This window comes from Eptesicus fuscus, chromosome 20 (assembly GCF_027574615.1).
Source record: "Eptesicus fuscus isolate TK198812 chromosome 20, DD_ASM_mEF_20220401, whole genome shotgun sequence".
Lineage (NCBI taxonomy): Eukaryota > Metazoa > Chordata > Mammalia > Chiroptera > Vespertilionidae > Eptesicus > Eptesicus fuscus.
The window spans coordinates 2,287,686-2,311,994 of record NC_072492.1 but is presented as its reverse complement, the minus strand read 5'-3'; the positions used below and the strand labels follow the sequence as shown (position 1 = coordinate 2,311,994).

Sequence of the window (24,309 nt, the reverse complement as noted above, 5' to 3'; positions counted from 1 at the left end):
GGGGACTCCAGCCCAGGACCCGGCCGGCATCTGGAGAAAGTAGATGGACACTTCTGGACCTGTCGTCAGAATCGGTAAGGGAGGGGCCCTATCAGTCAGGCCCACTCTGAGTGGAAGGGGGAGCTTGATCACCTCCCCGGAAGCCATACAGCTTCCTCAGGCAAATTAATCAGGAATCAGGTGGACTGTTTCAACTCTGAGTAAATTTCTGGTAGAAGTCAAAAGCTTGGACTGGCTGGTGTATGAATGTGAGTGTAAGAAAGCCCTTTCCTGGACCAGATGTGTGACATGTGAGTTCCCCCACCCCCCACCCTCCGGGGGACCAGTCCAAGGTCAAGCCTGCCTTTAGGGGCAGAAGACAGTGGGTGGAAGTGTGTGAGTGAGGAAGGAGAGGGCAGGCACTCTCCTATCCATTATGTGGTGCAGGCAGGCATCTAAGTGGATCTATGAAAGTAGATCCCCCACCCCTTCCCTCCTTTGTCTCAGCATAATTATCTGTTCACTGACTGGTATATAAATGTAAGTGTGAGAGCCCGGTGAAGGGAAAGCTACTTTGTGTTATCCTGCACCTTTGTTAACTCGTCTGGCTAAAACGTTTGATTTATTTAAGGCTGGACCCCCTGATAGACTGCAAAAGTCCTAAGCAGCTGCTGAGATTTTTTCTTAGGGATGTTTGTTCTCTGTCAGGGGGCAGGGGGGAATCGACCCGCTTAGCTAATAAAATTTCCGCCTATATTTGTATAGTAGGGGCTTTGGTTTGCTCTTCCCTGATTTGTGATTTTGCTGTATTAGGTTAAAATTTTGGAATTCTAGGGTTGATTTAAAGGTATAAATTTTTGAAGGTTGTAGCCCAGAGAAGGTTAAAACAGAGGCCGGCTAAGTTCCAAGATTACTTGTAAGGAAAAGCAAGAGAAAAGTCTTTCAAGGTAACCATTTGCAAAGGACGCATTAAAATTTCAAGAAACGAAGGACCTGTTGTTTACAGCTTTCTTATCTCCTCTGGCTGACGGAGGTTTCCAAAGGCAGAAAGAGAGGCAGGACTTGCTAAACTTGGCTGGGCAGAGAGATTTACAGGGCCCCACCCCTGCCTGAGGTAGAACTAAGGCTTGTTGGGTTAAGATTAGTACATGTTCTCACAGCTTGTGTAAGGTGAGAGAGAAAGACTGCCAGATTTTTGTAACTTTCCTGGGTGATTTCTGCTAACTTTTTATAATTAACTGCTTTGTGGGCTGCCTTTTTCAGCCCTTCTAGCAAGCAGAGAATCATGTGGTCCCGAGACCTACGACCTGCCTGTCCTTCCTGACAGATTTACAGTGGGTCTCTGTTAGAGACAGCATCCAATCTGACTGGGGGAGGAAGAGAGCTGAAAACTGCTCCGGAGAGGGTGTGAGATGAGGTGGAGGTGGTGGGATTCGTTAGGTAGGGTAATAGGATCTCAGCCTGCTGAGATAGAGAAGCCCTAGCCTAGGGCTTGTAAATGTAAAAAGCCTAATTATACAGGATCTCAGACCATTTAATTATACAGGATCTCAGACCATTTGCCTTGTTTCCCCTGCTAAGGACAGAGTAAATAGTTAATGCAGAAAGGGGGGGCATCGGCGGGGAGAACAGGAAGAGAGGTTTTGTTAATTTTTGCGTATCTGAGCTATGCTGAACTCAAGGCCACAAGCTTTCTGCAAAGCACAATAAATCTCTGCCCCATTTTATTTTCTTTATAACCTCTCCAATACACACAGAGAAAACCTCATTGTCCAGCCTGATTAAAAAGGTTTCTGTCTCTGAACCTGGCAGGGCGGGGTTACTGGGTGGGTGCTTCATGGGCTGCATCGGAATGTTCAGCAAAGGAACTTTAAGATATAATATTTTATTGGCCTTACTAGAAAAAAAATTAATTCTATAGTCAAGACCAAATCCCAAGATTATTAAGGTATAATAAAGAATTTTAATAAAACTATTAAAAAGGCTCAGAAAATCTGTGTACATAAAAATAAGGCAAAAACAGAAAACTAGCATAAAATATTACACATTTTAATTTGCCTGCTCTTAGTTTGTTAAAGGTATATTTTCTTGAAAGCAAAAGTATATTTAAAGAATGTTCATAAATGTTAATCTAAGAAATACTGACTGTTTACCTTTTGGTAATCATTAAAGGATTAAGGTTTCTAAGAATAAGGAAATCTAATACAATTTAAAGAAAAAAGAAAAAGAAGGCCAGTACAAGTTACTGAAAATAAAAATACTTAATAGACGGTCTGAGGCATGATTATATATATATGGGTTTTTTTTAAAAGGACATAGAAAGAAGGTTGAAAGTCTAATTTGAAAGTATAAAATTTGTAAAGGTTATGTATATAATAGAAAAGGAGAAATGTTAAAAGGAAATCCAACTAGTATTATTATAATCATCTATTCATGAACTCCGTCTACCCTGGTTATATATCTTGTATGTCTTGTTTGGCTTGCCATTTTCAGTTATTTATTAGGATCCTCCTAGAGGACATAACCTGGTCTTTCCCTTCCTTCCTCACTCCTGATCCTGACCAGCATCTGTGACTGGATCGAAGATCTTTTCTTTCAGGAGGCCCTCCAGGCTTTCAGTCCACAAGAAATTTCCCTGCACACCCTTGTCATCCTCTGCCTTCTTTTCCAGGCCGACTAAGTCATTCTTCCCCACAGGTCGGACCCCAGTCCCCGGGAGGGAGGACTGCTAAGCTGAGGTCTGTAGTTTTCTCCAGAACTCCCGCTGTTTCTATTTCTCCCTCTGTAGGAATTGTCTTCCTCTGCTTCACAACGGGAGGGGGAGCCAGCACGGCCAAAACGCCCTTGGAATGTATACTGAGGTATTTTAGGGAAGGCACTCTCCCTGGATCGGAGAGCCTTCCGGACTTTGAAATTCTCCGAGACAGAAGGAGTCTGACTGGAGGACTGCCTGAGACCCTGTTGGGTTAGAAGGACCTATGGCCACATGTTTAGCGTATAGACTACAGCTTTCTGGGCAGATGTGCGAGCCCCGTTGTATAGGGGTTAAGCCGCCTGTGTACAGCCGAACAACTTTCTCCCGGGCCAGAATACATTCTAGGGAGCATTCTAGGGAGATTGGACAGACTGTTTGCGGCTGGAGTGAAGAAGGATGGTCCCCCGCACACAGCGCTACAGATGTCCAGTGTGACCAGTGAAGAGGAGCCAATGGCACTTAATAGATAACTGTGACTTACAGAAAACTACACGATGAACTTAATTGGTGCCTTCTCCATGGACATGACTCCAGAGAGTCAAGAACAGTTTACTTTTACATAAAAGGGTCGACAGTGAACTTTAGTCATCCTCTCTCAGAAATGCTTATATATCCCTACCCTGTATCATCATTAATGGCATAAGATTGGGCTGCCTGATATGTACCAATGTTATACTTCATCGTGTTAATATGTTATGTTAACCTTTGATTCTCTCGCAGAGTTGAATACAGCTGCCAGCAATTGCTGTAGACCTGTGCCGGTCTACCGACCTTGGTAGTCTTTGGGAGCAACTGGCAAGTGTCCAGTTTCCCGCACTGAGCATCATTGTTATGGCCGTGTTAGCTATCCTAGAAGGGGTTACATATTTTAAATTTCTTCTTGTCGTTTAAAGACTGTTACTGTTTTATTATAATACATTTAGAAAAATATTACTCTGAAGAGTCCATAGGAAGGATTGGCAAGAAAAATCAGAAGATCTTAAAGCAGGTCAGTATATTTTCCTCCTTATACAATTCCTCCGAAATTTGGCAATACTTAATAAACAAATCATGGCAATACATTTCTTTGCATATATTCAATAAGGCCAGTTTCCAATAGTAGTCTTATTGACCAAAAACTTTGACTGGAGTATCATGTTTTAAAGAGCCCTGCCTGAACTCTGAAGACTTGAAGCCAATAAGAGTGCCAAGGAAAAGCCTGGTATCCTGCTTGGTAGCCCTGAAAATGGCTGGTGCTGGAGCGTCAGGCCCAAACCCTACCATCACTGGTGGTTGGTCTGAGTAGAAGGGGAGCAATAGGGGCGCCTCTACGTCCCTGCGGGACCCCCACGCACTCTGAGCCACGATGAGTAGGAGGACTGAGATGGGCCTTAAAGCCTGGAGCATGGGCCTGGGTGGAGTCACTACAGGAGAGGAATTTACCTAATTCAGTGATACTGCAGGCAGGCCTGATGGCAGCTGGATGGCTTGGCTTCCCGGCCCTACGGGGCACATTAAGATTCAATCATGAAATTCCTGCAAAGGTGGTCAGTTACCATTCTTTTTATGTTTATACAAACCATCAGGCCAAATCAAATACAATAGATAAATTTGGCTCTTTTTAATAAACAGAAGGATAATTTTAAGGAGAAAAATTCTATTTCAATAGGAGTTATTAGAACTGAAATGTTTTCTTTCCTTTCCACCAGACCATTTGTTGTTACTCTTGCTGTTCTAATTGCTCTATAATACTAAATTTTATAATACAGTTTGTCTCCGCCAGGTCACAAGCCCACCTCCTACGGTGCCCAGGCCTCATCATCCCTCTGACAGACAGCAAGGATATCTTGGCTCTGAAAAAAAACAGAAAAAAAAAAACAACAACTCTGTCCCCCTTCAGCATGGAAGTAGTCAGAGAAGCCCACCGACATCCATTTTCCCTGAAAGAATTCAGAGCCAGGATCTTGAGGGAATATATTAGGCAGTTAGATAGACATGAGCAGAGCAAGGACGATGGGCCAACTGAAGAAGAAATAGATAGAACCCTGAAACGTGCTTCTCACCACTCCACTGCTCTGAAGCCAGAAATAAAGAAACCTGTGCAGACTCCCTCTCCCTTCCTCTAAGAGAGCCAACAGGTTTAGAACAGCTAACAGATAGAATTAGTAAGCCCTAGATGTTACTCCAGACCAGATTTCTGGACTATCATCACAATCCCTTGGGTAATAAAGATAAAAGAGACTTGACACCCTACTCGCTAGCTTTGCATCTTCTATTAAATCCCCAAGGCTGAAAAATCAGCTTGAGGATCAAAGGGAGGGAATGATGGGGAAAATGAAACAGTTTTGGGGTCTAGCAATCTGAATCTGTGCCATTAACCTAATACACAATCTTATTAGCCTATAGTCTAGTCTCTGCCCCTTTCATTGTCTGATCCTGCAAGACCTGTTTACTCCCATCTTAGAAAGGCCATAAACCACCCCAGACGGAGTTATCAGTGCTGGTGCCAGGCCAGGCCTTTGGTTGAGGTCTCAAGGCCACAGCACCTGGGGCTCTTAAAGAACTTGCAAAGGGGACCGGAAAACCCCATATTTGGGAGACAAAGAACTGGAAAAAGTATAAATAGGGAAAAGCTTCCTCCATGTTTTTGCCCAGAAAGTTGAAAGACATTTTTCTCTGGGCCCGTGCATAATAATAATAATAAAGTGTAACTCCACTTCTCTAAGCGTTGCTTGGTTTTTCTCTGGTTTCTGTAACAGGATCCTGGCCCCTGACCTTGGTACATGTCGCCGAATTTCTCTTCCCAATGCTCATTCACATGTCGCCCAGTGAGCAGACCACCTGCTTTGCCGCAACCACATATACTTTTTTAAAAAAACTAATAGGCAAGCCCCAGCCAGCATGGCTCAGTGGTTGAGCATTGACCTGTGAACCAGGTCACAGTTAAATTCCTGGTCAGGACACATGGCCGGGTTGTGGGGGTTGTGCAGGAGGCAGCCGATCAAGGATTCTCTCTTATCATTGATGTTTCTCTCTCTCTCTCCCTCTCCCTTCCTCTCCGAAATCAATAAAAACATATTTTAAAAATATAAAATTCTTAAAAGAACATTAATAGGCAAAATAAGGTTGATATCTCATTGCTTAATTTTTCTTTCTTTTTTGGTTCCTTTAATAGTTGTATTCTGCAAAAGTCTTTGATACTCGGCTTAGAACACATTTTATTTTGTTTCAATGGCCAGTTTTTCATTATTTCCTTTTTGTAGCCGGTGCTAATATCAGCTGGCATTTGCACTCGGGTTCCATTCAGCAGTGGGAACAGGAAAGAGAGCCTTAAACTAGATCCACGTTTCTTTCGCTTGCACGTAAAATAGGCCTAGAGGTCAGGCCAAAGCTAGCCCTGGGCCAGTCCATGATGCTGGCAGGACCCGCTCCTCCGGACACTCTGCCAGCACCCCGGTGGTCTCGTTCTCACTGTCTAAGCTGGCAGCTGGCACTCCCACATCCTGCCCAGTGACAGGACAGGGGCAGAAACCTACCTTTATGACACTGCTATTTGCATCTTGTTGGCAAAATTCAGAAATGTGGCCGCACCAGGGAGGCTAGGCAGTCAGTCCGCTGAAACAGCCGAGTGCTCAGGGCCGAGGGAGAAGGGTCCCGAGGCCAGCTGGGCTTGCCTACGGGATTCAGAGGGGACCTGAGGCACAGCGGCTTTCTTACTTTGTACTTCTGCATATTTCCTTTGTCCATCCACTCAACCAAGGTTCTTTTATAACACACTACATTTGCGATGGACTGGCTAACGCCTGTGTTTGCCTCTCCCTGGGGGCAGATATTGTATCCCCAGCAGCCAGCACAGAGTCCCTGCTCAGAAGACATTTGGTCTGTGAATGAGGGCTGTGCCAGGCTCTGGGACAGGCGCTGAGGGTGCAGAGTGAGACCTGCCCTTGGCACTCATGGCCAACAGAGGAGGCCGACAGGTGGCCACCAGAGAGCTCCCAGAGCAGCCGAGGCCGGGAGGCTGGAGTGGCTGGGCTGGGCTTTATGAGCTACGGGCAATAAGGGATAAGGCCCTTAAGGTACACCGGCTTCAAGTTCCTCTCAAGCCCAAGGTGAGGAAGGAATGCAGCCTCAACCTTGAGGCTGAAGGAGCCACTGGTGGCTTTCAGCAGCAGGGGGGATACAGAGCAGCGGGGGGGGGGGGGGGGGTACAGAGCAGCGGGGGGACAAAGGGGGGGACAGAGCGGCAGGGGGACAAAGGGGGGGACAGAGCAGCAGGGGGACAAAGGGGGGGACCGAGCGGCAGGGGGGGGTACAGAGCAGCGGGGGTGGGTATAGAGCAGCGAGGGGGGTACAGAGCAGCGGGGGGGGGTACAGAGCAGCGAGGGGGGTACAGAGCAGCAGGGGGTGGTACAGAGCAGAAGGGGGGGCAGAGGGGGAGCCAGAGCTGCAGGGGGTCCAGAGCAGGAGGCGGGACAAAGAGGGGTACAGTGCAGCGGGGCGGGGGGGGGGGAACGGACAGAGCAGCAGGGGGACAAAGGGGGGGACAGAGCGGCAGGGGGACAAAGGGGGGGACAAAGCGGCAGGGGGACAAAGGGGGGACAGAGCGGCAGGGGGACAAAGGGGGGGACAAAGGGGGGACAGAGCGGCAGGGGGACAAAGGGGGGGACAAACGGGGGGACAGAGCGGCAGGGGGACAAAGGGGGGGACAGAGCGGCAGGGGGACAAAGGGGGGGACAAAGCGGCAGGGGGACAAAGGGGGACAAAGGGGGGGACAGAGCGGCAGGGGGACAAAGGGGGGGACAGAGCAGCAGGGGGACAAAGGGGGGGACAGAGCAGCAGGGGGACAAAGGGGGGGACAGAGCAGCAGGGGGACAAAGGGGGGGACAGAGCGGCAGGGGGACAAAGGGGGGGACATAGGGGGGGACAGAGCGGCAGGAGGACAAAGGGGGGGACAGAGCGGCAGGGGGACAAAGGGGGGGACAGAGCAGCAGGGGGACAAAGGGGGGGACAGAGCGGCAGGGGGACAAAGGGGGGGACATAGGGGGGGACAGAGCGGCAGGGAGACAAAGGGGGGGACAGAGCGGCAGGGGGACAAAGGGGGGGACATAGGGGGGGACAGAGCAGCAGGGGGACAAAGGGGGGGGACAGAGCGGCAGGGGGACAAAGGGGGGGACATAGGGGGGGACAGAGCAGCAGGGGGACAAAGGGGGGGACAGAGCGGCAGGGGGACAAAGGGGGGGACAAAGCGGCAGGGGGACAAAGGGGGACAAAGGGGGGGACAGAGCGGCAGGGGGACAAAGGGGGGGACAGAGCGGCAGGGGGACAAAGGGGGGGACAGAGCGGCAGGGGGACAAAGGGGGGGACATAGGGGGGGACAGAGCAGCAGGGGGACAAAGGGGGGGACAGAGCGGCAGGGGGACAAAGGGGGGGACATAGGGGGGGACAGAGCGGCAGGAGGACAAAGGGGGGGACAGAGCAGCGGGGGGACAAAGGGGGGGACAGAGCGGCAGGGGGACAAAGGGGGGGACAGAGCGGCAGGGGGACAAAGGGGGGGACAGAGCGGCAGGGGGACAAATAGTGGCCTGGAGGGGAGTCTGATGATGGACGGGAGCCAAAGTGAGGGGTCTGGGGAAAGGGGGGAGACAGTGCGGGGAAGAAGACAAAGGAGGCCCTGTGCTGTGTGCCGGCCAGACAGGCCCCGGGGGAGTCTGGAGGGAAGGAAGGGGCTGAGAGGGCCCTGGCTGGAGCTGGAGCTGACAGCAGACAGCAGTTGGACGCCTGCGAGCCGTGCTCATGGCTTAGCAATGCCCCAGCCCTGCCAGGAGCCTGCCGCCTCCTCGCCCACCCCAGCCTGGCCGACAAGGGGGCTCTGAAGCTGTGCCCCGTGGGCCTCTCCTTCGCAGAACCCAGGCACACGCACCCCTCCCCCACCCCCAGCTCCCCCGCAGCGGGTGACACAGGCCTGGGAAGCAGAGGGAGAAAAGGAAAAGTCTTCGGGCCGAGCCAGTGAGAGTTAACGTCGGCGGCGTCTACCAGACAGGCCTAATGAGACCCAGGTGGTCCCCTGGCTCCAGCGGATGCTGGTCCGGCGCCCGGGGGGGAGAGGGGGCTCTGCAGCTCCAGCGGGTGGGGCCCGGCAGCTGGCGGGGGCCCAGCACATAACTCGGCGCGGTCGCCGTCTGGGGCAGCAGACACCCAGCCGCTCCGAGCTGAACTGGCAGCATGAAGGTACGGGCCTTGGTGGGGGACTGGGCCCTTTTTGGAGGGGACCCTAGCCAGAGGGGACTGGGACAGCACTGAGCCCTTTTTGGAGGGGACCCTAGCCAGAGGGGGGACTGGGACAGCACTGAGCCTTTTTGGAGGGGACCCTAGCCAGAGGGGACTGGGACAGCACTGAGCCTTTTTGGAGGGGACCCTAGCCAGAGGGGGGACTGGGACAGCACTGAGCCTTTTTGGAGGGGACCCTAGCCAGAGGGGGGACTGGGACAGCACCGGGGCTCTCACTGCAGCTCGCTGTCTCCAAGGGCGCGGAGCCGGCCCAGAGCGGGTTTCTGGCGGGTCGGGGTGTATGTGTGTGGAGGGTTGGGGGGGGGGGCGGCGGGGGGAGTGCAGAGAAAGCAGGGGGCTCTGTGGCGTCGGAAGGACTGTGTTGAGGACCCGGATTTCCTGCCATCAGACCCTCCTGGCCCTGCCGCCGCTGCTGCTGCTGCTGCTCTCCACTCCCCACTGTGCCCCCCAGACTCCCTTGATCCGAGGAGATGGTAAGCAGCCGGGCCCACGGGCGGGCGGGCGGGAGAGGCTCCGAGCCAGCGTCTGGAGCCCACCAGCTCTCAGGACTCGGCCGCTGCTCTAAACGGGACAGGTGGATGAGATGCCCTTCGAGCACCCCCTCTAAGAACTCTTGCAATTTCTTGTGAGAGTACCCTGCCCCTAGGGACAGAGGCAAATTGTGGGGTGCACGGTGTGAGCTATGCCTTAGCCCCTTCCTCCCCCTCCCCGGCCCCCAGCTCTGGAGAGGTCCTGCCTTCAGCAACCCCTGGACTGCGACGACATCTACAGCCAGGGCTACCAGACGGACGGCGTGTACCTCATCTACCCCGAGGGGCCCAGCGTGCCGGTGCCGGTCTTCTGCGACATGACCACGGAGGGCGGCAAGTGGACGGTGAGCGGGAGGAGGGAAGCGGCCCGGTCTGGTCCCAGCACGTGCCCAGGCCGCACCTCGGGAGCCTCAATGTCTCCATCTCTGTCCCCGCGGCGTAGTTTGTAATCACACAGCCAACACGGACTCCTACCCTGGCGTTTGAAACCGTCCTGACCTCTTCCCAGCACTCAGCAGCTGCTCAAGGGGTGCCAGTGTCCCTGCTCAGTCCTTTAACAAACCACCTTCGCACCTCAGGCCCAGACCTGGGCGAGGCCCCTGTCCCCTGGACCCTGAAAACTCAGGCCTGTCATCTCTGCTCCAGGTTTTCCAGAAGCGATTCAATGGCTCAGTGAGTTTCTTCCGGGGCTGGAACGACTACAAGCTGGGCTTCGGCCGCGCAGATGGGGAGTACTGGCTGGGTAAGGCGGGGCCCAAGCAAGTGGGGGGCCCCGGGGCCAGAACCTGGCTGACCTGCTGCCCTCCACAGGGCTGCAGAACCTGCACCTCCTCACGCTGAAGCAGAAGTACGAACTGCGAGTGGACCTGGAAGACTTTGAGAACAACACGGCCTATGCCAAGTACGCCGACTTCTCCATCGCGCCCAACGCCATCAGCGCCGAGGAGGACGGCTACTCCCTCTACGTGGCCGGCTTCGAGGACGGCGGGGCAGGTACCCTCCAGGCAGGCGGAGGGGAGTGGGGGAAGGCGGGCTGTCTCTGACCCCCCACGGGCCCCCTTTCCCTTCCGGGCCAGGAAGGGTCACAGCTGGCTCCCAACCAGCCCCGCAGCCCTGGGCGCAGCCCCGCCCGCTGCCTTGGAGCAGCTGCTTCTCTTTGCACAGCTCAGCACCCAGGCTCTGGCTCCGGAAGGGCGCCCCCCCTCCCCCCCGCCCCTGTAAGCTCAGCCATCCCTCTTCCCGCCAGGCGACTCCCTGTCTTACCACAGCGGCCAGAAGTTCTCCACCTTCGACCGGGATCAGGACCTCTTCCTGCAGAACTGCGCCGCCCTGTCCTCGGGAGCCTTCTGGTTCCGGAGCTGCCACTTCGCCAACCTCAATGGCTTCTACCTGGGGGGCTCCCACCTCTCCTACGCCAACGGCATCAACTGGGCCCAGTGGAAGGGCTTCTACTACTCCCTCAAGCGCACCGAGATGAAAATTCGCCGGGCCTGAGGCCTGAGGCCTGGCCCCAAGTCCGCGCTCCTGGCTGCTGGCCTCCAGGAGTGCTCCCCGCACTGGGCCTGCGCCCCCCAGCACCCCTCCCCGTCAGCCCTGCTTCTCACAGGGCTTTATGGCTCTAGCCCCTGCTCAGCCTGTCACACCAGGCGTCCACCGCAGCCAGGCCTCTTCCCCTCCACCCGAGGCGAAGCTGCCAGCCAGTTCCCAGGCCTCCTCTGCCTCCGCTCAACACCCAGCCAGGAGCCGCTCGCCCAGGCGGCAGGCTGGTGTTCCCCCTGGCCAGCCTCCTTCCCGCGCTCATCTGTCGGGGTGCGCCTGGTGTGATCCGCACCCAGAGTACGCCAGGCCACCTGCACGGCCGCCATCGCACACCCTAGCAACCCCTGGCTGTTCTCAGAGAATGTCTCACCCTTCGCTCCTCCCACCAACTTCTTAGTGGTGAGCACCGTGGGCCCCTCGCCCCATCTAGCACCTTAGCTTCCCTGCTTCCTGTCCCACGCCTCCAAAGCTCGATGCCCAAACTGAATTTCACCACAGCTACTGCACGCCCCCAACAGCCACAAGCCGGGCAGGCACTGCCGAGGTCCGGCCCGGCCCAGGGTGAAGTCTGGCCGCGTGAGGAGCACAGGACGCTGGCGGAGGCTGGAAGCAGGAGGGGAGAGGAGGTCTCGGCCTCAGGACGAGCGAGCGGGCTGGGGCTGTTGTGCGTGCAACTGCATCTGTTGGCCCCCGAATGTGGGGCCTGGCTCTTCCCTCCCCTTACTGACAGCACCCCACCCTCCACTCCAAAAAGACACCTGGAGTTAGCGCCAGAGGGAGCCTTCTATTTCACAGGCCTCATTTTTATGGCAAAGAGAATGACTAATAATAAAATTACACAATAAAAATACAATACTGAGAAGGATCGCCCGGGGAAGCGGGGTTTCCTGATCCTGTCATGGCTCGGTGGTGGCTCAGGTGGCTTCTTAAGGCTGTGGGTGGGTCTCAGAGGAACCTCAGGATAATCCCAAGCCAAGCTGCCCCTGCCGGGCCTGGGATCCGGGCTTCCCCTGGCACGCAGGCACAGGCTGTGGGCCTCAGGGCTCCTGGAGGTCAGGCAGATCAGCCAGCAGCATCGGGGAATCCATCTGGATCTCACGCTGCAGAGACTCAATGTCAGAAGGGTTCATGCCGTGGCCCTCGAGCCAGTCAGCCAGCAGGGAGGCTGAGAGCGAGGCCGAGTCTGTCTGGCTGCAGGGAAAGGGGAGCAGGGAGAGTTGTTACCGGGGCTGGCTCCCCCACCTCCCCCCCCGCCCCCCTCCCCCCGCCACAGGCACGTTCCTCCTGCCTCAGGAACCCAGCTCTGCTCCAGAAGTTCAATCCAGCCAACTCACCCATCCTGTGGCCCATCCGCCACACCCATATCGAAAGACTGGTTTAGGAATTCTTCCAGGTTAAAGCCAACACCATAACCAGCTCCACTGCCCTTCGGAGTGCCTGAGAACGCGGGGGGTAAGGGGTCCTCCACCTGCGGGCATATTGGCGGGTTACAACGCAGGCACCACCAAGAGCAGAGGTCTGCAGGGAACCCGTCCTGATACTGCTCAAGACTCCGCCTGCGTGCCCGCCCATGGGTACCAGTGCCAGCCTCGACAATCCCTGCGAGCTGGCTGGGGCCCATCTCCAGGCCGGGCCCTTGCTGGGGAGCATTGTACTCATCTCTCAACCACCTGCTCATCAGCATTATGCTCCTCCTACGAGCATGGGCATACGTTCAGAGATAAAGCCTCTGTTGCTCACTTTTCGTGGAACAAGACATACCACCAAACAGCAAGGACTTCCCACACCCATTTCCCTGGGCCCAGGTCCAAGGGTCTGCACGGCCGGGCTTCTCTCTCACCTGAGACTTGGACAGCTGCTGGGTCACCAGGTTGACATCGGGTGACTCTGAGGTGGAGGGTTGAGGGGTCCCCCTGGGGTCTGGAGGGGGTGGGCCAGATGGGAAGTAAGGCAGAACACCCAGGGTGCTGGAACCAGGCATCCCAGGGGGTGGCACAAGCGACTGGGGGGCCAGGAGGCTGGAGGTGGTGGTGGTGGTCTGGAGTGCAGCAGGGCCAGGGACAGGCCTAGGAGGGCCAGCAGGGTGGGGAGCAGGACCAGGGGCTGGGCAGGCCGGCTGTGGTGTAGGACCAGGGGTGGCGCCTGCAGGTGGCGGTGGGGGTCCAGTGGGCTGGGCTACAGAGCCGGCAGGACTGGTGGGCTGGGCTGGAGGTGTTGTTACTGTGGCAGGGGCAGGTGCAGGGGTGGGGGCTGGGGGCTGGGCCATCCGAGTCCAGCGCTCCAGCAGGCTGCGATCATTGTCACTAAGCACCAGCCCAGCCAGGGGGTCGGTGGAGGGGCCCCCAGAGGCCCCAGTCCCTCGCTCCTTGCGCTCCCGCTCCTGCCGCCGCTTTTCCCGCTCCTTTGCTCGCTCCTGCCTCCGCCGCCGCTTCTCTTCCCGCTCACGCTGGCGCTCCTGGGCTGTCACTGGCTTCCGAGGCTCAGGTGCTTCTAGGGGGGCACTGGGCCCATCTACAGGGAAGTTGGACAGGGGGAAGGTAAGGGCCTGTGGCCCTGTACAAGCCCAGAGTCCCTCTCCTGCCACCCCATTCCCCAGTCAGCAGCAGCTTCTGGAAGGCACCTCTGAGCCGGCTCCGCAAGGACTTGAGCAGGGCAGCTTTGAGGGCTGCTTTGGTGTTGTCGGAGATGGCACCCTCCCTCTTTGGAGGGGCTGGTTCACTGGCCAACGTGGGGGGTGGCTGCAGGGTCATATCAATGGTGTCAGGTGCAGGGCCAGGGCACGGCAGTGGAGCTGGCGGAGGTGACTCCATGGCACAGTCCCCACTGGGAGCCCAGGAACTGGGCATCTCAATGTCGGGGCAGCTAGGCTCACTGGCCACAGGCTGCAGAGAAGGCTGGAAGCGTATCTGCTGGCGGATGCCCTCGCGCCGGGCATGGAAGTCCTCAATCTCAGCCACAATGGCCTCCTTAATCCGCTCCCGGGTGAGGGCTTCCCGGTCAAAGGCAAAGTCAAAGGGTGGGGCACAGTCAGGCTCATCATCAGGGTCATGGTACTTGGCCAGAAAGGGGTGGCGAAGGGCAGCAGCTGCTGACATGCGGGCACTGGGCTCGAAACGCAGCATCCGCCCCAGCAGTGAGAGGGCCTGGCGGTCAGCACCTGGGTACACCGTCTCCCAGGGCACAGGCTGGCGTGGTGGCAGACTCTGGATATATGCCCGTACCCTTTCAGCCCCTACAGCCTGAATCACAGCTGGCGATGGGGTACCCAACACCATCATGATCAGCTGCAGCTGGTGCACATAGTTTTTGCCTGGGAAGAGCTGGCGCCTGGCCAGCATCTCACCGAAGATACAGCCCACGGACCACAGGTCAATAGCCTGCGTGTACTCGTGCAGCGACAGCATGAGCTCAGGGGCACGGTACCAGCGCGTGGCCACATATTCGGTCATGAAGTACTGATGCTCAGCCGGCGAGGTGCACAGGCCCCGTGCCATGCCAAAGTCACCGATCTTGAGCTCACAGTTCTCATTCACCAACAAGTTAGAGGGCTTGAGGTCACGGTGGATGACCTGAGCTGAGTGCATGTACTTGAGGCCCCGTAGCAGCTGGTACAGGAAGTAGCGCACGTGCTCCAGTGTGAGCGGCTGCGAGGAGTGGATGATCTGGTGCAGGTCACTCTCCATCAGGTCCAGGACCACATAACTAGAAGCGACAGGGAAGAGGCATGGCTGTCTTACCCACACTCCAGCCCCAACCTCACCATGCCCTCCTGACTCCAGACATGTAAGGGCCTTACCCTCAGATTCTGTAGGGGGCCAACAGCATGGTATAAAGATCCTAGAGTCTCTACAGCTTTTCCATGAACTTAAGTGAATTAAAGCCCTTTCTCTCCAGACCTATTTCCCCATAAGAGAAAAGATGAGGTTGGACTAAACCAGGGCTGGCCAATAGTTTTCGTTTGGCAGCGATTTCCATTATATGGGAGTGGCTGCTTGAAAGACTATGATGAAAACTGTGGTATCTTGTCCATTTTCTGTAGGAAAGTGTTCTGTGATTGACTAGTGATGTCTGCTGTGGGAAAAGGAGGGTGTGGTTATAGTAGTGTCCTACGTTTGCCATCCCATATACTGAGTCTATAAAACTGTAGCACCTGTACTCTTCTTGAGGAATCACAGTTGTCCCTGGGAATGCCCTAAGGCAGTAGTCAGCAAACTGCGGCTCGAGAGCCGCGGTTTGCCGCTCTTGTTGACTAATGAGTTTGCTGACCACTGCTAGACTAAATGTTACCGTGTAGTTGGAAGCTGTGAGGATTAGGCAATTGTGGCATATTGTGTGCAAAGAGGTAAAGGGTAGTATATGACAGTGGTCAGCAAACTCATTAGTCAACAGAGCCGCAGTTTGCCGACCACTGCCCTAAGGGAACACTGGTCCTGGAACTGTGGGAATTTTCCAGCCTGCCTTACATGAGGCTCAGCTGTCCTTCCAGAACTGTGGCAATCCTGTCCCAGCCTTCAGAAAACATCCCAATCCAGCCTCCTCTCCCAACACCCCTCCTTACACAGATTTGAACTCGCCGTAGGGCACGGTGGGCCTCAGGATGTCCTTGATGGCGATGATGTTGTCATGCTTGAAGTGTTTGAGGATCTTCAGCTCCCTGAGGGTCCGCTTGGCATTAGTCACCACATCAAAAGCATTAGGGATCTTCTTAATGGCCACCTGCTGGCCTGGGAGCAGAGGAAAGGCAGATACTGGAAGGTACCTGGGGCAGCTGCAGTGGCACAAGGCCGCCTTCAACACCTCCCATCCAAGATGCAAATAACAACAGCGTGTACTTGGCCACAGGAGCAGGGGCTGATGCAGGGGTGGGGGCTGGGGGCAGGAGCGAGCAAAGGAGCGACCACATACTGAATAACAGCAGCTACTGTATACTGAGCACCTACTAGTGCAAGCCCTGTGCTAAGCACTTTACATACATGATCAGGTTTTCCCGTCTCATCCATCTCCTGAGACAGTTACTAATAGCTCAAAGTTATCGATAAGGAAATCTCATCTCGCTGAAACCGGTTTGGCTCAGTGGATAGAGCATCGGCCTGCGGACTGAAAGGTCCCAGGTTCGATTCCGGTCAAGGGCATGTACCTTGGTTGCGGGCACATCCCCGGTAGGGGGTGTGCAGGAGGCAGCTGGTCGATGTTTCTCTCTCATCGATGTTTCTAGCTCTCTGTCCCTCTCCCTTCCTCTCTGTAAAAAATCAATAAAATATATTTTTAAAAAAAGAAATCTCATCTCAGTAACTTATTGGGGGTTGCATAGCTAGTTAGTGGTAGTCTAGACTCCATAATGCCTGTGCTCTTTCTACCTCCCTACCTCTACCCAGCACAGGATCTCCAACCTGGTCCAATCGGACTGTCATTTTTCTAAGGAGGAAGTCGGCTGATGTGCTGGCAAAACCATCATGGCAGAGTCTCTGAGACCTGTGCCCAACACAGAGCCTGGCACCAGATGGCACCTAACCCATGTTTGACTTAAACCAGAATCTGCATCCCAGCTTTCCTTCCTGGCTGTTTGAGACGGGGCAGCTTTCTTGCTCTCGGGAAGCGGTTCCACATCTGGGAACAGGACACCTGGGAAGCTCACCGGTGAGGCGGCGGCGCGCAGAGGACACCACCCCGTAGGCCCCGTTGCCTATGGTCTCGATGATCTCGTACTCGTCCCCCACGTCAAAGGTCACATCCAAGGAGCGAGCTTTCAGCAGGGCCAAGTTCTTGGCCGCTATGGAGGCAGCGGTGTTGGCCGGTTCCGCCTTCACTGGCCCGGGGGGCTCCCCAGAGCCGTCCTCGCCGTCTTCCTCCTTCAGGGGCTCGGCCATGGCGCCTGCGTGAAAACGCTGGTGAGGCGAGGCCCGCCCGCCAGGACCTCAGTTTCCCCTCCGAGGCTGGGGAGCAGGACCAGGGAATTTCCAAGTTCCCTAAGCCGATGGAGACCGGGTAGGAGGCAAAAGAGGGTGGCTGGCACGTGGGAGATGTCCACACCGGGACTCGGAGCTCAGGGCCCAGGTCCGGTGAGCGCAGGGTCGGGTGGGGGAGGCGCCCGAGGCGCGGTCCAGGAAGAAAGGGAGGGGCGGGGCACCGGCTGTCCCCGGTTTACACTCACCGATCGCGCCTCACCGACGCCCCTCGGGCTCTCGGAGGTCCCCGCGGGTCGCCGGCTTCCGGCCCAGTGGAGGGGACCCCAAAACTCACTTGTTCAAGGCCGCCGCCACCACCTCAACGTCGCGCTGTGCCCCTCGGGGCCCTCCGCCCCGCCTCCCAAGACCACGCTCCCTCCAGCCTCTGGCCAATCGCCGGGGGGTTCTGCGGAGTTCCCACCCCCTCTGTTTGCTTCGCCCAATACGAGCCCAGCTACCGAGGAAGCCACGCCCCCATCCGCCACCCCTCCGCGCGCCGCTGTCCAGCTCCCGGGCGGACGCCGCCCAGTGTGCGCTCGGCTCTCGCAGGGATGTTCTCGGCGGGCGGCCTCGGCGCATGCGCGCAGGCAGCCCCGGCCCAGCTGAAAGGGAGGCCACGCCCCGTGCGCGCGCGTCCCGATCCGCCGGGCGGCGGGCCGGTGGCTGCGGGCCTGGGAGCGCCGAGGGGCTGAGACACCGGGGCTGTCCCGGGGGCCGGCTCTCGAAACCCCCTCTTTAGGCCCATCTCCGTCGTCAGCCCCGTCGCTCGGGGATAGTGCCCGCCATTTTCCCGTCTTCCGGGGAGCCGGCTCCGGGACACAGCATCCCACAGAGGGAATCCGTCACGTCCTCGCAGCTTCCCGGGCCTCGGGATTCCAGAGCGTCCAGCCCGAGGCCGCCGCGTACTCCCGGGGCCGGTCTTCCTCACGGGCCCGGCGTCGCTGGGCCTCGGCTGCTCTTCCCCGCCTCCGGGCGTCCCCGCGGCGGCTCTGCCCCGGGCCGCGGGCTCTGCGGGCGGCGGCGAGCGGGGCGGGGCGTGGGCAGGGCCATCGAGCCTCTCGCCTCCGCGGGGCCCTCGCGCCCCGCAGCCCGAGAGGGCGGAGCCCGCCTGGAGCTCAGGTACCGAGCCTCCGCCCGGCGCGGCCGCCCTCCGCTCACCGCAGATGCTGAGCCGCGCCCGGAGGCGGCGTCCGCGGGCCCGAGGAAGGTCTGCAGACGGCCGGGGCCACCGGTGAGAGGCGAAGGAAGGCGGGCACCGGGGGGAGCGGCCTGGCGGGGGACGCAGCCCCTGGTTCTAGCTTTGCCCCGACCGAAGCGGGACGCGCTGGAAGCCGGGGGTCCGAGGCCCTGGGTCTCCTCTGGCACCGCCGCGGCGGAGAGCGGACCGGATCACAGTGAGTTTTGGTAAGCCCTAGCTACACTTCCCAAACTTTCCTTTTGTTTATACTCCCCACTATTGTGGGTTTTTAAAATTTTTATTAAGACATAAAGTTCCACTAATTTTCACAAACTTAATATGCCAGGGTATTGAATTCAGATGAAAGAAAACCACACACAGAAGACCCTCCCTTTTCTAGTGGTGACAGTGTCGTCGGAGAAAAGCGTGGATGGTCTTCCTCTGTTTCCAGTGGGAGTGGGGCTCTGGGGGTACCGCTGGAATAAGCGTTTTTGTTTGTTTGTTTGTTTTTTTTAATTTTAATTTCTTTATTAAGGTGTCACATATTTGTCCTCATCCCCCCATTCCCATCCCCCACCCCTCCCCACGGATGCCTCCACCCCCCTGTTGTCCTTAACCACTGGTTAGGCTCATATGCATGCACACAAGTCCTTTGGTTGAACTCTCCCTCCTACCCCCACCCTCCCCTATCCTCCCTCTGAGGCCCGACAGTCCGATCGATGCCTCCTTGTTTCTGGTTCTGTTCTTGTTCATCAGTATATGTTGTTCATCATTTCCCCTAGATGAGTGAGATCGTGTGTCACTAGAAATATACTTATAAGAACCGAATGTGAGACGAGCAATAATGGTTATGGTGGCAGGCAAAAGAATCAGTCTGTAGTGAGTTTCTTTCTGGACCAACAGTTCTTTTGAGACCCAATTTCAATGTCCACCAGTTCCTTATGTGTACATGTCGGCACTGACTCTTCAGCTCTGGATGGTGGACAAATGGTGGTAATGCAGGTCCGACTCCCTCTGGTTTGGTCTCGCCCGGACCCAGGGGCACGGCTTCACCCGGACTCAGGTATGCGCGGCCTCACCTGGTTCCGGGATCCAGCCTCACCCGGACCCAAGGGCACCTGGCCTCACCCGGACCCAGGGGCACCTGGCCTCACCTGGACCCAGGGGCGCGTGGCCTCTCCCGGATCCAGGGGTGCGGCCTCACCCGGACCCGGGACCCAGCCTCACCCGGATCCAGGGGCGCACGGCCTCACCCGGACCCGGGATCCAGCTTCACCCGGACCTGGGACCCAGCCTCACCCGGACCCAGGGGCGCGTGGCCTCACCCGGACCCGGGACTGGAATAAGCGTTTTTGGAGGCTCCCATGGCAGGATGAGATGTGGTAGAAAGCTTTATTTTTATTTCTGTGGGATTACAGCCAGGTTTGCACAGTCCCATTTCCCTTCATCTAATCCTGGAGGATGTGCAGCTGGGGATTCGAGAGCTAAAAGCAAAGCCCGTGTGCAGGTTCCCTTTCCTTGGGGGAGCTGTCCCATCAGGCTAGTTGCAGTCCATCAGTCCTTTGTGTGGTGTCCAAGAGAGCGCTAGAAGCCACCAGGGCAAGAGCACAAAAGAGAAAACTACTTGTTTAGGAGATTAAATATCTCTCAGCCCGGCCAGTGTGGCTCAATGGTTGAGCATCGACCTATGAACCAGGAGATCACCAGTCTGAGCAAATGCCTGGGTTGTGGGCTCAACCCCCAGTAGGAAGCGTACAGGAGGCAGCCGATCAATGATCCTCTCTCATCATTGATTTTTTTTCTCTCCCTTCCTCTGTGAAATAAATATATTTTAAAAAATTAATAAATAAAAATAAACCTCTCAAATCATCCTGAGCTTGCAGTGGCCAATGACACCTACTCTGGCCAATGACCTGTTCCCGGCTATAACTGACAGTTACCTTCTGGCACTTTACTGGGCATGCGTCTGTTCTGGCCTGTCCAGTCCCCCCCCCCCCCCCCCCCCCCCCCAGCGATCTGCAGAGGGAATAGACTGGTGCTTCCTGGGGAGTGTTAAGTTGCAGCTTCCTGGCAAAGCTGCACAAGTGGGGTGCCCATATGTGGCCTTCCCCCTGCTCCTTGCCTGTTACTAGTAACTGTTGAATTACAATGGTATCAATAGTTTTTGTTAACTCTTCCACAATTTTTTTTTTGCATTGAATTTTAAGAGTTTTATTGGGATACATTGTCATAGAAAAGTAGATACTACATTTTTAAAAAATCAACATTAGAAAAAATATATTTAGGCGTACAAGTCAGTATCAGTATTAGAACAAATAGGTATCTAGTATTTAGACACATAAAGATCAGCCCTAGCCGGTTTGGCTCAATGGATAGAGCGTCAGCCTGCGGACTGAAGGGACCCGGGTTGGATTCAGGTCAGGGGCACATGCCCGGGTTGCAGGCTCGATCCCCAGTAGGGGGCGTGCAGGAGGCAGCTAGCCAATGATTCTCTCTCATTGATGTTTCTATCTCCCTCTCCCTTCCTCTCTGAAATCAATAAAAATATTTTTTTGGAAAAAAGATCATATGGGCCTCCTGAGCTATGGTTGAACTACAGTGGAACCTCAGTTCTCAAATTTAATTTGTTCCGAAAGGCTGTTTGAGAAGCAATTTGTTTGAAAACTGAATCATTTTTCCCATTAGAAGTAATATAAATTGAATCAATTCGTTTCAGACCCCCAAATGATTCCTGTTTTAATCTTTCTTATATATAGTGCATGTCTAATGTGCTGTTTAATCTATAAATAAACACTTATTAAATTTATTGACTCACCCCTACTAGCCTTAAACAAATTTTTAATATGTATCTGCTTCTGAAATGCTGTCACCAGCTGCGTTTCGTTTATCCAGTCACCAGCAGTTTTTCTGCCTGTTCCCTTGGCTGTGCTGTTTTGGTGAGCACTTTCAAAGCCTTAGCAACATTAGCACTCTTGGTTGTCTCTGTGTTTTAAAACTGTGCTAACCGTTCTCCGTTGTTTGTTGCCTGATAGATGCTTTGTGTCCTGCTGAGGCATCAGCATGAAAGGGTTGTCAGGTCCAAAACAAGTTTTGGTCCACAACCAAGACATTTTTTCTGTGAACAACTTGGTTGAGAACCGAATTGTTCCAGATGGGAGACCTTCGAGAAACGAGGTTTGACTGTATAAAATTTGTTACTGATTTTCCTGACAGCATAGCAAAAAGCCAAATTATCAGTTACGTGATTGAACACAAAGAAACCATCCTTGTGGGAAGTGAACGTTTTGTATCACTGAGGCCTGAAAGTAACTTTTGATGGCTTTTCTACAGGTGATGCAGTAGATGATCTCCCCTAACGGTGAAATGTGTGCAGCACAGGCCTGTGGTGTCCTCGGGGTAAGCAGAGGTGTACAAACGGAGGACACGTAAGCACATCTTTCCGGGAAACAAAGTGGACAGCTATGTGATGGTTCTGTCTGGTCCAGGAACAAAACATAAAATATCAGAAGAAACTCAAAAACTGTATGCTTTAAATTCTACTCTAAATAAATAAATTCTACTCTGTAAGTATTTCAGCTAGGCTTTTTATACAAGTTACAGAGCTCAACATTCTTCTGGCAAAACCTGCTGATTCTCACTTACTTTCCACCCCACCATGAGCTCCTCTGCTCTACCCCCACCTGACTCCTGGAAAAGTCATCAGGTCCTCAACTATATTCAGATCCAGTGGACATTCTTCTGTCGTTGGCTCACTGAGCTCTGCTGCATATGTCACAACTGACCACTTCTTAAGAAAAAATTGTTGCACGTGGTTCAAAAGGCTTAAGTGAAAAATCTTGGTCCCACCCTAGGGGGCACTTTTATAATTTCTTACTGGAAGTAAGAAACAAGCAATATAAATTCAACACAAGCAAATACTAATACACATTCTTACCCACCTCCCCTTTAATATACACAAGGTAGCATTTTACACACTTTTTCTGAAGATCATTAGGTATCAGTAACCAGCGAGGTCTCTCATACTTTTTTTTTTTTAATTGATTTCAGAGAGGAAGGGAGAGGGGGAGAGAGAGAGAGATAGAAACATCAGTAATGAGAGAGAATCATTGATCGGCTGCCTCCTGCATGCCCCACACTGGGGATGGAGCCCACAACCGGGCATGTGCCCTGACCAGGAATCAAACCGTGACCTCCTGGTTCATGGGTCGATGCTCAACCACTGAGCCACGCCGGCTGGGCTTATTCTTTTTTTTATAAGAGCTGTTTTGAGATATAATCCACATACTCTGAAACATTGATAATGTGTAATTCAGTGTTTTATAGTATGTTGACAGTTGTGCAACCATCACCGCTACATAGTTTGAAAACATTTTCATCATCCCACAAAGAAGCCCGTTCATAATCACCCCTCGTTTCCCTTCACCCAGTCCCTGGCAACCACTGAGGTGGTGGCCGGCAGAGGGCGGTTGTTAGTCTGCAGAGGGCGGTAGGGCTTCCCTGCTTCCCTCAGCTGCTCTCCTGCTCCTGCTCCTGGTGCCACCTATGGGGAGGGTGGCCTGTGGACTAGCAGACGGGACGCTCCCTCCCAAGAAGGGGGCCAGTTTAAAGGATGAATCTGCAAACGACCTGTCCGTTCTCAGTGGGGGCATCGTAGGCACCACTGGAACAGGTGGCGAGGGGAGTTTGGCAAGAACTCCCTCTGTGAGACCGTAGAACTCACCAAGAGGTAGCGACTGAGCTGTGACCCCTCAGCTTAGGCCAGCCTCCGCCCCCGGGAACCTCTGTCTCCTCTGTGAGGTGAGGGCAGTGAGCTATGGCCTGTCACGCAGGAAGAGTCTCCTGAAGACTGAAATAGGGAGTTGGTCTGAATTCTAACTGGTTCTAGGCCTGGTCTGAATGTGGATCCTGCTACTAACCACACAAACGGCAGGGGCTGGGAGTGGGCAGGACTCAGCAGGCTGGAGGGAGTGGTGGGCGTGGGAGCATGGCATGCCTGGCCACTTACTCTCCTGCCCTCAACCTGGAGTGATCAGTTAAGACTGCATCAGGCTGCAAGTAACAAACCCACCAACCTAGCTTAAACACACATGGAGATTTCTTTTTCTTTCATCATAAGAAATCCAGAGGACTTTGTTGGCCTTGGTTTTGCTGCTCAGTAATGCTTGTCGGGCACTAAGGCTCTATCTTTCTGCATTTCCAGTATCCTACTGACAGTTGGCCTCTCTTAACTCAGGGCTGCAAGATGGCTGCTGCCCTCCAGCCATCAGATTCAAGCTGCAAACACAAAAAAGGAGGGAGGCTGCTATATCTTCCTCTGTCATCACAAGAGCACGCCTTCCTGGTAGCCCCCAGCAGACATGCACTTACATCTCCTTAGAACTATGCCACCACCAGCTGCCAGGGAGGCCCAGAGATAAAGGGCTTCGATAGGTACCTTGTGGGGAAGCACGGGACTTGGTTGGGATGTCTGTAAGGAGGATTCTCTGAGAGGCTGGGGGTCTCTGGGGGGACCTTGCCAAAGGCGGCAGCCCCTGCCTTGACTTTTCCAAACAAGTCCGATCCCCCGGATGTTTTGCTAGAATCTCTCTGTTTAGTCTTTAAAGACCGACCTTGTAGAAGCACATAGTTTCTCAAGGATGCCTACCTGCTGATTGTGTCTAGAGGTTAATCTGAGTTCCAGCTGTTAGGACAATAAAAGCCAAAGGAGGCAGGCGAACAGGGTTGCTTTTTACTTCTAGAGTAAAACAGCCCCTTAGCCTCTCTCACAGAAACGTGTGTCAGAGCGATCTGTTCGTCCGCCGCTCAGGGGCTGCTGGTCAGCCCCGGAGGTACATTGTCCCCCAAATCAAGGTTTGTTAGGAAGGAATGCATGGAGAACAGATACTGAATAGGTAAAAGGCAAAGCCAGAGCTATTGGTCAAGAGGGCAGGTGGGAGGTGCCCTGGTGCCCACGACCCAGAGGGGCAGGCCCCTTCTAGGAGACCCTGAAGGCCGGCCGGCTGAGGGAGTGGGGGTTAGGGTAGATTCCCCAACCCAGGGTCCATCTTCTCCCCAGTGCAGCCACCTCCTCATCTCACCCTGCCCTGGGCGCTCCCATGCTCTTTCTAAAAGGTGGCG

General features: G+C 54.7%; 2 protein-coding genes and 1 long non-coding RNA gene across 4 annotated transcripts; 2 read left to right on the top strand and 1 right to left on the bottom strand.

The window, feature by feature from the left end:
• The first annotated feature begins 8,887 nt into the window (after positions 1–8,887).
• MFAP4 (microfibril associated protein 4) lies at positions 8,888–11,923 on the top strand. The gene is made up of 6 exons (XM_008156232.3): positions 8,888–8,941; positions 9,390–9,474; positions 9,721–9,875; positions 10,177–10,273; positions 10,342–10,524; positions 10,778–11,923. Exons 1-6 carry the CDS (start codon positions 8,936–8,938, stop codon positions 11,023–11,025), a joined length of 774 nt encoding a protein of 257 aa, XP_008154454.2. The 5' UTR covers positions 8,888–8,935; the 3' UTR covers positions 11,026–11,923.
• MAPK7 (mitogen-activated protein kinase 7) lies at positions 11,842–17,570 on the bottom strand. 2 transcript variants are annotated; one of them, XM_008156204.3, is made up of 7 exons: positions 17,222–17,570; positions 16,706–16,942; positions 15,629–15,794; positions 13,691–14,772; positions 12,911–13,581; positions 12,405–12,538; positions 11,842–12,261 (listed from the first exon to the last, which is right to left on the bottom strand). In XM_008156204.3, exons 2-7 carry the CDS (start codon positions 16,935–16,937, stop codon positions 12,108–12,110), a joined length of 2,439 nt encoding a protein of 812 aa, XP_008154426.1. In that variant the 5' UTR covers positions 16,938–16,942; positions 17,222–17,570; the 3' UTR covers positions 11,842–12,107. The 2 variants fall into 2 exon arrangements, with proteins under 2 accessions (XP_008154426.1, XP_027988010.1); XM_028132209.2 differs by lacking the exons at positions 15,629–15,794; positions 16,706–16,942; positions 17,222–17,570 and adding an exon at positions 14,867–15,041.
• A 65-nt stretch (positions 17,571–17,635) lies between these two features.
• Positions 17,636–21,759, top strand: LOC129147332 (uncharacterized). Its single transcript, XR_008554702.1, has 2 exons — positions 17,636–18,419; positions 21,523–21,759. It is a non-coding gene; the product is annotated as an uncharacterized LOC129147332 (long non-coding RNA).
• The last annotated feature ends 2,550 nt before the right edge of the window (positions 21,760–24,309 follow it).